The sequence below is a fragment of the Arctopsyche grandis genome, chromosome 7 (assembly GCF_051622035.1).
Source record: "Arctopsyche grandis isolate Sample6627 chromosome 7, ASM5162203v2, whole genome shotgun sequence".
NCBI classification, from domain to species: Eukaryota; Metazoa; Arthropoda; class Insecta; order Trichoptera; family Hydropsychidae; genus Arctopsyche; species Arctopsyche grandis.
Genome location: NC_135361.1, coordinates 16,301,583 through 16,314,785, shown reverse-complemented (window position 1 = coordinate 16,314,785; position 13,203 = coordinate 16,301,583). Strand labels below are relative to the sequence as shown.

The following is a 13,203-nucleotide window of genomic DNA, read 5'->3' as shown; positions in this document are numbered from 1 at the left end:
AGATTCAATTATCTGCCGAATGAAACCCACATAACGTTTCCACTCACGCATTCGTCTAATTGATTGGCTCTCTTTTGTCGTAAAAAAATTAACCAGAGTTCTTTGGTAACTGTTACATGGAATGTAATTGAATTTTCAAAAATAAACAACGCCCATATGAAACCGCTACACGATTTCAACGCGAATTACACGCGTTTTGCTTTATCGTCAACATCAACGGTAATTTCCAGAGGATATGTTCTGATCTTGTAAGATATTCAAAGTACAGGTTTCAAAGTACGATAACACAAATAGGCACATAATCCTCGTACTATTATATTATAGCATAGGATTATGCATAACGGAATGCATAGGGACGTGTTTTTCAAGTTATATCAATAATTGAGTAACTATACCTTAATCTTAACGTTATTATAACGTGACGATACAACTTGAGCTTAATGAAATTGAATATAAAATATCTAAAGTGCAATATTTGTTAGTACGACATAAAAGTAAGCGGGATTGGGTGAATTTTTTGACACGGACAAAACTGGATATGATCGCTAGTTGAATATAAAAATTGTATATATGTATAATACATACGTATAGTATGCTTACAATCGAGCAATAAAGTCCTAGGTTTTATATGGAAAATTAATTAGTATTCGAAACGCATAGGATGTACGTTTGCACCGTGAGCTGCGAGTATATATTATACTGAAATATTGTTGATATAAATGTATGTATAAATATACACATGTGTGTATATAAATCGTCATGTGAATGAATATTTAAATGAAATAAAATTTATGAGGAAAATATTCTATTCAAACTGATGTCCATAAAAGTAACCAGTTGAATGATTTTGTTGACCGTTCCATTTGTTTCAAATTCCGAGATAAAATAATGAATATATTGAAGAGAGATAAAAAATCATTAATCTTAGATACTATCAATATCAACTTTCGTCAGTATCAACTTCAGCTTAGCGCTTATTGATTTCCGTAAAAAGTTCGTTCATAACATAGACGGATGTTCTTAATTAAACTTTTAATGAGAAAATTTCTATATATGTATATTATAATACACTTATTGAAAAAGACCCGGTTCAAATATGCCCGTAAGTCATGTCGCAATTACGGTTTAAATGAGTCGAACGTGTGGTTAAATCGATGATTTATTTCACAATCGGTACACACACGCGCGCGTCATAGGGATGATGGATTACTTTACAGCTCCAAAGTATAGCTCTATTGTGTTTCGGAAAACCGCTAATCAAATTAGATCGTATGCTCTGGTTTTTTTCTGTTGGTTTCCTCTCGAAAATAACCATACTTTCGATGATGGATGTTCGAGAACGTTACTAATTGATAAATTTTACTCGTATGATTTTTTTCGCGCTGACATTTCATAAATTATCTAAATCGATTGTTAATCATAGGTAGTGGACGTATGCTAAATGCTTTGGGTTGATACGCTTAAAATTTTCGTTTGACTCTCACATAAATTATCAGAAGATGTGCGAGTTAAATTTGATGTTTAGCGGATCGTTAAAATTTATATGAATCATATTTTTCGCGTGGAATTTGTAAATAAATATTTTTTGGGAAACGTTTTCAATTATTGTACACCAAATTATTTCATTTGGTTTACGTCAAAACAACTTCATGAATAAAAATAATATCATAATTTTACAACAAGATTAAATCTACATATGTATAGTACATACATATGTGTATACGAATGATCTAAGTATATAGATATGTATGTATATATGTACATACATACATATGTAGGTATGAAATAATATTATGGTTATGATATATTTTGTCATTAATAAATATAATAAATATCAAATAATTATTACATTGTCATCATTGATAAAGGTTATATATGTATGTAAATTTAATAAGGGGCTATGGTTCCAACTAGGTTGGTCAAAGTTCGACCTTCGGCACTTCCCGTAGTACCGAAATATAATGATTTCAGTTTTATGCTAGTTTAATTGTCTTGAATTTAGAAGAAAACGTTTTATCGGATAGTTTACAAATATGGAACGGTCAAAGAAAGAGTCAACACTATTCAAAGGACACGTTGAGTGTATTATATGTACATGTAAAATCCGTATGCCAAAAATATACTTGAGACTGAATATTTCTGAATATATACTATTATTTGAATATGTACATATATATGTATGTATATAATATTTAAAAGCTTAAACCATCCCTTTGACAGAAAAACTCTTCAAATCATGGACTCGCTGACCCTATAGCAGAAATACTTAAAGTCCAACTACTGTATGATGCACTTGGTAAAACGCACATGCTGTCACTTTCACCCGATTTCAAACCAATAGCATTTCGTACGTAAAATGTTCTATTGTCTATACGAAATGCTATTGGTCGAGAGGCGGTGAAAGGGATAGCAAGTATCTTCCTACAGCGGACCAACTAACTATACACAATTATTTAAAATTGATGATTAATTGAAAATTAATAAGTTAATATTTTATTGGTAATTAATTAAATTATTATACTAATTGCTTAAATAAATCAATATCGGTATTTTTGGCAATGGGCATTTTTTTCGGTAATACCGGTAGGTAGTGACAAACTATACACGGTATTATATGCATGTATGTATGTATGTACATATGTAGATACTGTAGCATACATATGTATGTCAAATGGAGAAATGTGTCTGTAATAAACAAAATGAAAATCTTATTTTGGTGATAGCTGAGAACTGTATTCGAGCGAATAAACGCTATTGCATGCAAAATGCATGGAAATTTATGAAACTTCCATACACTTCCATGATCGATGATAAAAAAGAGACGTCAGCACGTACTTTTAACAGAACAATGTCATGGGTTGCACCCAGTTATTCATAAATTGTTGTTGAATATCTAAATTTGTAAAAAAATCCCCGTTGGAATTTTTACGCGGACTGTCATGTCGGCACGTTTGTTGAAAATAGTGCTTATTAAACCCATACTTCGAATATTTTATAGCGTGCAATTCGACCGTAAGCCATTGTACTAGCACATCTTCACCATTGTTCTCCATTTGAATGCCGGTTTTCATCGACAGCATTCGCTGAACCAACGTGATTAGAACTGTAGTGAAATATAGCAGGCGCTCATTGTGGTCAAAGTCGAAGAAGAATGGTAGTTCCCAAGGGGGAGACAGACGCCACCTGTTCTGACAACAGCTGACAACTGCAAGGTGTACCGGATGGGGCAATTTGAATTATTTTGTTATTATTTAAGACGGTCGTTAAGGTTGAAACAGCATAAAGAAAGTCTCCGGGCGATTTTATGGAAAATACCTGCATATTTGGTGGTAGAGTCCAAGCAGCTTGGAGTCGAGGAGGTGCGTCTGGAGCCACGGTTGCAATCCTCCTGAACTGTTGCACACCTGGAGACTTACTGGTCTTATCGCTATTCGAGACCACCACTTCACGATCAATCTGCAATTTAAAAAGACCAATTTATTATCTTGAAGAATCTCGCATACAAATGTATAGTGCATACAGTGGGCAAAATTAAACAGTACCTCGACATATGTACATACATATGTATCTCAAAAAAGTAACAGTACTTTATAAAGCCTTTTAGAATTCTATAATGATTATATCCAGATGCAAAATTACACCATGTTGACAATGAAAAATGAATTTCATTAAATAATATGCTACTACATACATATACAGATTCAACCTTCCTGGTTGATTTGAGTGAAGCAGCAGCATTATTAAGTTTGACCATTAATACATACCTAATCGTTAATAAACTGATTAATCATATATACATATATAATAGTGCTATTCTGTGTGTGTCTGGCATAACACTCGCCGTACTATAATAGTCGTTTCGATTCGACGTATGTATGTACGTCACAGTTAATACACTGCCAACAAAATGTACGAATATAATACGAACATAATAACAGATCAAGAAAAAACTTCTATATATACTGTTGGCTACCAATTTTTCTTCTATAGCAATAGTCTCATAGTACTTAGCGCCATATATTGAAAATTTTATTTAATTAATTAATTAATCAATCAATTTTTCTATTGGTGTTTTATATATTGCTTATATGTTGGTAGGTAGGCAGTTTTCACCATTTCTTTACTTATTAAACAATTAAATATAAATTTATTTAAAACGTATTTAAAGAAAATACGACCGCGTGCGGATCAAACACAGGACCGACCATTTCTTTTAATTTTTTTATTTATTAAATAACTAAATATGCCATAACTCATGCGATGATATTTCATCGGGCACATAAATATATAATAAATAAATAAAAAAATATAAGTTGATTAAATTTCATTGATCTTTTATTTCGTAAAATGTTTTTAAATAAAAACAACGTCTTTGAGATTAATAACATTCCAGTTTTGGCGATAAAAGCTATCAAAGGAGAGTTATTTTTTGCCCATCGTATAATATCGTATACATAATTGAATGTACATATGTATGTAAAGGTTGAGTCATGTGCTTGTAGGTGCGACTGGTATAATCTCATCAATTATGTATAGGTATTTCTATAAATTTAACATCGTCTAATGATGAATATAATGAATTCTCATTATAATTTATATTTATGGTGCCATTACGAAAAAGGTTAATTGGCTAAGAGCACATATGTACTTACGTACATGCCAAGATTTCCCTTTTCACTTCATTCTAAGGTCAAATCAAACGATTTTTCAAATTTCACTCACCTACATTAGATGCTTCTACTAAACAATGCGGATTAATATTAATAAACGTTTGGGTAATCATTGTTTAAATGAATCATCGCGTTCGTGTAATGGCTTATATCCCACACAAATTTCGTACGCGAACAAAAAATAATATAATGCGAACGGACTCGATTAACATAATATTATGATAGATACTTGTATTTTTAAATTAAAACACGGCGATTATATAAATTAATACTGGCACGTTATCTTACCCTATACATACACACATACAGAAATTGTTTTTTACATATATCCGATAAAAATTTAGAACGAGAGGCTCCTTTCAGCGCTTGACAGCTGTGCATCGCAAAATTGGTATATTTTGTAATTTTATGTATGAAATATTTTTCGCCTGTATTCGACTTATTTTAACCGATTTGTGGAGAGATGCTTTGTTGAAGTCAACACGCCAATAAACGCATTTTTACATAAATGCTTCTATATGTGTGTGTTTGTGTATGAAACAATGACGATCCCACCATGGGAATATTCCCAGAAGCAATTGTATGAGTATAATAAAAGGCTTTACGTACCTACACAATCGGTACTCGAGCAGGGCATTTCAACATTTGAATTGCGATTATCGCTATTGAAAGTTTAATTACTGTAATAATATTCAAAGTCAAGGCTCATTCCTAAGTGAGAAAGGTAATTCTGCTTCCACTGTTACCCATTTGTATCATTATGTCAACGTAAAGAAAACATCAAAGGTGGATTGTGTCTGCCGTTAACAAGCGATCATTCTGTTGGTTGCTAGAAAGAACATTCTATTTTTTTCTAGTTATGTTAAGTGGATTAGAATTGTTGAATTACTAACGTCAAACTTTTGTGCAAGTTATCGTGATTGTTGTGCGAAGTTCTGATACCAGAAACACCTTCAGTAAATCGTTTGTTACCAAATGAGAAAATACGCCCACGACTTCAAGACTCTCATCCCCAGCACAAATCTTTTGGAACCGAATTGCACCATACGTTCCTTAGTAATACCGAAACCAATAACATTGTTTGGATTATGAACAGTATCTGATTTTGCTTTAAATTTATCTTATTTGATTTTTTCGTATGAAATGCATTTGGGCAAATGAATGTCGTGTTCAAATTTAAAATGCCACTGTGCCTATAGATAAAGATCTTCGATCAATGTGTCTTGCCAGTGATGACGTATGAACGCTAGTATGCCGCTAGAAGTCCAGTGCACTCAAAGTAGTATGGAACGCTGTATATTTGGCATAATGAAGAAAGTTAGGAAGTGGAATAAGTGGGTGAGAAGTATACCAAAGGTATTGGATATATTGGATAGAGTGAAGATATTTATGGCAATGAGCAGGTCATGTAGCTAAAAGAACGGACGAAAGGTCTAAAATAAGTGCTAATATGAAAAATTGTGGTTGATGTAAGGGTAAGACTAAAGAAATTGAAATGTCAATCGACGGGTCACGTACATAACTACATGAAAGAACGGACAATAAATGGACGAAAGAAGGGCTCGAATGGTATCCAAGATAATGTGAAAGGGTGAAAGATAAGCCGCAAGGAAAATAGGTAGACGAAATTAGGAAAATGTGTGGGTTGAGATGGGTGAGAGTTGCTCAAAACAGAGACGAATAGAAGCGTGCTGGAGAGGCCGTCATCCAGCAGTGGAATTTCAATGGCTGTGGATTATGCTGATTCAATAGCTCACTTTGGACTATTTGCCATTTGATTATTCTTCTTCTTCACGTATCATGTCCTCCTAGAACGCTGGCAACTAAAACTCCTATCCGTACTCTACATAGTATTCGGCCGTACCACTGTCGAAGATTGTTCAACCATAATGTAATTTATTTTTAATAAGGGTAATAAGCAGACTAAGGTGGCCAGGATGCTTTAACCCACAAAAATGGTTCACTATTGTTAATTACTATTATTTTACAAAGCAAGAGAGCAAAAAAAGCTTGGTAATAGTAAACCATTTTTACAGTTTAAAGCATTCTGGCTGCTTAAGTTTGGTTATAAGGGGCAGAAGATCATATTTATGGTTCCACATCACATGGCCAAGATACTCTAATATGCACAATTTCACAGTTTTGGGCACTTCGACATGTTTTTCCTCGGCTTTGTTAATATGAACCATGCATAAGATTTTCAGCATCCTTCTCTATGTCCAAATCTCAAAGACCTGCAGTTTTTTATACATGGCAACTGTCAGGGTCCATGCTCCTGTCCTATACGGAAGAACGCAGAAAATGTAACATCGTAAAAGTCTGTCGGAGTACTATGCTATAATTGAGCTTTTTGCTTGCTCCACTCTAGCACGGATTTCCTGGTTGCTTTCACACGATTCACCCAGATAGCACCCAATATATTGACAATGATTGACTCTCTTCTCAATTTTAATCCATATTATGAGTCGACTGTATATAGTCCATTTTATTTTCCTGACATTTATTGCTAGCTCCGTTCTGGAGCTATTCACAAAAACCGTGCTTAGCGATTCTTACAATTTATTTAAGGTAGTGGCTAGTAGTACAGTATCATACCATAATTGTATTTCCAGAATCCACGTCTTCCAAGGCTTTAGAAATAATATTTTCGGAGTACAAATTAAAAGCCATTTGATTAGTTTATGCAAATTTGATGTGTTGAAAGTTGCGTGCTGGTCTCACAAGTTTTTTTCCTTAGAAGAACCGTAAATAGGGAACTTGGAAGTGTCTAGTTAGCGAGTTGAACCGACACAAGTATAACAAGTGACCCCTGCAATTTATCGCCCATTGTGTGTGGCTTACGAAAACTTCAACAGAGTGGCTCTTCTCGCCATTTCCTAGGAAGAGCACACTTGGATTAAATTTATCCCGATTTATACGACCCGAAGTAAGTAGTTCCGGTTTCTTTATTACCAACGACGATAACAAAACGAAACGATGATAGTAATTCAACAATAATAAGGGCAACAAATCACTCCCGTTTCTCGGTTGTACCTCTCGACTCGCATATGAATCTTACCGAGATTTCCCATGATAGAAGAAAAGTCGTTTGTACAAATACGAATTCGACACGCGATTCTCATACGACTTCAAATGTAATTTAATTTTTAGGATGTCGTACGCGATTTGCAGATACGACTCGCCGTAATGTGTGCACTTAATTCGCGAGAAAGAAAGTTATGTGATGCAATTTTCACTCCCACGACCCGGTCCGCCAAATGACTCCCACTTAAATATGCGTAATTACCATAAAACACTTTGAATCGTACCGACGATAAATAATAGTATTATTCTTTAGTGCGGTCGTTATGCGGTTAAATAATGCGATCGATATTTACCGAGGATTTCAACGAACGAAATCGAAAACTTTTGAACGTACTATACATAGGCATGTATTGCGGGAGAGTACGTGTGGGAAAGTTTTATTGCTGGTTGAAAATAACGTTGTAAAATTTAAATTACATGGAACATAATGTAATATACCGTATATATATAATACATACATATATAGATGTAGTAGCCGCTTATAAAAATCAAACAGAACCTCAAGAATAAAATATAAGGTACTTACATATGTATATCAAGATATCTTCTTAAGAGAATTTATGTATGTTCAAATGAATGTGAACGAATTGTAGGCAACGACTTGTTCATTATATATGTGTTATAATTCCAACGATGTAATAAAGCCCCTCTAGCTATGTGAGTTCGTACATATGTATAATATGCGATTAAATACATAAGGTCAAAATAATAATTACATATAAGCCGTTGAAACGCTAACTTAGATTAATTTAGGTCATAAAATAAAATTAAAACGAAATTATTTCACACAATGATAATATGGAGTTGTGATTGATTGCATTTAATTGTGTATAATGTTTCATATGAAGAAATCGTACAAAATTAAATTACAATATAATTTTTCTTTTTCTTATTATGACGCAAAGTTTTATTCATAAACCGAAAATAAATAAAAATAAGACGGCCCGTCAAGATGAGAATCAAAGCAAGTAATTATCCTGTCAGGAAATGCTTGCTAGAGTTTTCCCCCGGGTGAAAGAAAATTATCATAAAAGTACCAGCATCCGTACTTATTTCTAAATTGTTTTTCCATTAACCTTTACATTTATATTCAAGAAAAAGCACTTACTTTTCCTTATGGAAACGCAATTTAAAAATAAATCCGAGAAAAAAAAGACTAGCATCAATCAACGTATTACAAAAGATTTAATACAATTTGTTAACGTCCAGAACGTCTACTGGTTTTACACGTGCAAAATTGACGAGATGAAAAATGATTGCGAATGAAAGGACATCGAACTGTCGGATTAGACGAGGGCTCGGGATAAAGGCGATTGTTGGTAATTGATGACATCCGATCAAAAGAAGAAGAATACGAAGAAGGGTAGGGACAAGCCATCCGGGAGCTTCCAATCGACCGTTGCAACAAGAAGTATATAGAATGCAAAACGAGCATAGTCAAACCAGTATATGCGCTATCCATAATCAAGACCGGTTAACTCGTTTGTTCGTACTCGTGTAACTCGCTCAATAGTACACCAAATGACACGCGCATACTAAATACCTACGCGATCGTGCGGTACATTATCGTCTTCCTCTATTTTTTTTGTTAAAGTAGGTTTGTTTGGTGTTAAACTTACCGGGAATTTGATGGAATGTGTGTGGAGTGGGGGAGTGGTTCCGGGCAGCGCTGGGGAGCCTGCAGGGGGCGCGCGACCTGCACCCAGCGGCCGGGGCGGAGGCACCGGCTTGTACGCGCCCCCAACGACACCTGAAATCAAAAATTAAAATACTATATTAGATGATGTTTTCTATTTATATTGTTATTGAACAGATTAATGATTGTTGTTGCTGGTTTTTCCTAGTAACATTCAGCAGTGACCGTAAGTACATACATATTTTGTGTTCCCAATGAATTTTTAGTTGTTAGTTTTAAACTGAACCATTGCAAAATTGAATGAAAAATTAATAAAAACATACTTACATACAACATAATACGTGAAATATTTTAATTAAATTACAAACAAATGCAATTCTGTATAAAAGATCTGAGATAGATAAAAAATTGGGATAATATTTTTAATAAATTGCACGACAAATGTTAAAACGACATTTAATGTCAAATTAACATCTCTAAAATAGCTCGCTCGACAGAATCAGCGTTCGCCCGGCAAATCAAACGTCAAACTAGTTGCCAGTAACAAAAATAAAATTTGACGTTTCAGTGAAATCATAGCCGGTTACATTTTTACTGGGTAATCGTAATATCTTAGCGGTAAACACTTATTTATTTAAGGGTTAATAAATGGTACGCTAAAAAATTTAATGGCCCTTTTTAAAATTTAATTATATAATACATACCGGTCTCCGTGACGAGACAGAATGTTAAATTACAGAAAACGCAAATATCGGAAGGCAAAGATCGAAAATCGAAAGATCAAAAAAAAATGGCGCATGGTAAACGGTACATACTCACTTAATTTGCGCGAGCAGGATACAACAGGAACAAGAGGAACATGCTTTTCCTCCCGTATTCTGCGCACGCACATTAATACGGGAGGAAAAGCCTGTTCCTCTTGTTCCTGTTGTATCCTGCTCGCGCAAATTAAGTGAGTATGTACCGTTTACCATGCACCCTTTTTTATCTTTCGATTTTCGATCTTTGCCTTCCGATATTTGCGTTTTCTGTAATTTAACATTCTGTCTCGTCACGTAGACCCAATACATATATATGTACATATATGTATTTTTTCTATTACTAAATTTAATAATTTTCTATTAATAAATTTAATAATAATTTGATATTGTACGAAAATGTTAAAAGTTTTACCTGAGATTTTGATCATGAGATTTTCGTAGAATTATGTCAAATTTTAATATGTCTTCACAGGTTATCCTGATATGAGACTGCGGCCAGATAATACATAAATAGCAAACATTTTATTTAAATATACATACATATGCACATATAAAATATATATAACACATTTAATTTTATTTAACAAAAATTCACATGCTACCCAAAAAATTTAAAGAAAAAAATGATAAAACATTATAGATTTATGAAAATGTGATTAGATTTTTCTACTTAAACGGATATTCTCGTATATAATATATCATAGCATCATCATTCACAGCCATTCGCCATCCATTGTTGGATTAAAGCCTCTCCAACAAGCTTCCACTCATCTCTGTTTTGGGCAACTCTCGTTCATATAATCCCACACATTTTTCTGATTTCATGCACCCATTTCCTCTGTGGCTTTCTTTGAACCCATTTACATTATCTCGGGTAGCATTCGAGAACTTCTTTCGTCCATTTATCGACCGTTTTTTAGCTACCTATTTCCATTTCAATTTCTTTACCCTCACCATTAAATCAACCACTTTTGTCATATTTCCAATCGTTGTTTATCTCTCCTCGTTATGCCAAACAGCGTTCTATACTTATTTGAGTGCTCTGGATACATTTTTAAAAAGTTCAAAAAATAATCATTTAAAATAAACATCAACGTTTAGAATTAAAATCTCTTACACTTTCAATTATGTACTTAACTATCAAATATGCTAGACGTTAATCACCCATATCTAAACACGTTCAGCGAATCAGTTTCACAAGCAAACTGATTTTATGATGCATTTTTAAAATATGATTACATTTCTGAAGCGATTTTAGACATTCAAACTCGTAATATGAATCAATCAATCATTGCATTTCGTAATAAGCACGTACGTATCGGCTCGATTTCACACGCTCCGACACGCCAATTTTACGCTTCCAACTTCTGAGAAGCAATAAATTAAAATCGCCAACATGTCGACGACAAATCCAGAGGCAGCTACTAATTGAAATTAATGAGGCATTATACATAGGAAAAAAGTTATAAGAGATCGTAGAAGCGTTCGAGGAAAGAGAGAGAGAACAGCTCGCAGACTTGTAGCAGAATATATTTTCATAAAAGGAGCGGTGGATGGAACCTGTTCGCTCATCCCAGTGCCGTCATTATGTCGTTTAGGTCTTTAATACCCATCTTGAGACACTCTCACGACACTGTGCTAATTCATTTTAAACTACTCCATATTTATATAAAGAAAATTAATTCAAAACTTGAATACCTACCCCATTTTATGTGGACAACGTAGTAATGATTTCGTTATATACATACATATATGTATGTACATTGTCATCCAGCGGGTTTCCGAAGGTTTCCAGAAACCCATTGCTAAAAATTTCCGGAAACACGTTGTTCCGATTATAAAATACCGTAAATTTTGTTAAAACTTTATTACAGCTTCAAAAAAATCTATAATTGAGATTAGTTAGATTCACAATTGATGGTTAACAGGTAGTTAATGAAATATGCACTTATGGACTCGAGTTTCCCATAAATATATATTTTTTTAACTTTACCGACAAAGACATGCTTTTTTCATTTGAAAAAAATAGTAAGAAGATCTATATTTACACCAAACAATTAATTTACTAGTTTATTTTAAATAATAATATTTTTGGGTATTTTTAGAAACATAGATGAAAGATATATGATATATGTACCGAAATGATATATTTACATTTTACTTAAGTTTTGAGGTTTATAAACTACGAGTTCCTTGAAAGGCTGCGAACACCTAAGTATATCCAAAAATTGAAATTAAATCCAAACGTTTTCAGAAAAAAATTCATCTGCTTATATTATGAAATAAAAATCAATGAATTTATAACTTGAATGCAGTCTGGCCCGAGCAGCATTTTTCATTAAATTTTGCCAATAATAAACAAAAAATTCTAAAATATTTCTTTTTCATATGTAATTACACTCATATTGGTATATTTCGCCGATAAAATCCCCTTGTGGTGCTAATAATCATATTCTATATGTATAAGAAACAAACTGTTCAATATTTCTATTTTGACTAGGACATATAAATTCTATTAATATTGGCATGTGTTGATGAATAAAATGCTCCGGTGACGATTTTTTTTAAATTTTATTATAATATATACTTCAGTATATATCTTGCTCCTCTATAATATATTTGCGTAAAAATAATATTATATTTTTGGAAACATTTATTCCGAAATTATGGCAAATGCACTATACGTATGTATTTAAACCGACAGAATCTTTATGATAATTTTTACTATCAAATCAATGTAACTTTGTTAGTTTGAAAATGTCAAATTTATAGATGCAGACAGCGTATATATGTACATACATACATATGTACATACATACATATGTACACATATAATAAGAAGATACGGAATAGATTTGAAAAGAAATTGAAAGCTATCAATTAACTTCACTGGGGCATGTTTTGCGGATGATTGCGTTTCCGAAGAAAATTTATCGATTGTATCAAATGGAAAATTTATATATGTTTATAGACTAAAAGATTGAGCATCTCTGATTCAAAAGGCATCATTATAATTAGCGGTGGTCGACCGAGCGACCACTCGACTTTTTCA

At 33.2% G+C, this 13,203-nt stretch overlaps 1 protein-coding gene across 1 annotated transcript in view; it reads right to left on the bottom strand.

The window, feature by feature from the left end:
* Window positions 1–13,203, bottom strand: part of LOC143914071 (uncharacterized) — an 83,338-nt gene that overhangs the window by 10,739 nt on the left and 59,396 nt on the right. The window contains exons 4-5 of the mRNA XM_077434161.1: window positions 9,374–9,504; window positions 3,316–3,456 (exon numbers count right to left, since the gene is read on the bottom strand). Of these exons, the coding sequence (XP_077290287.1) occupies window positions 3,316–3,456; window positions 9,374–9,504 (272 nt within the window). The remainder of the gene's footprint in view (window positions 1–3,315; window positions 3,457–9,373; window positions 9,505–13,203) is intronic.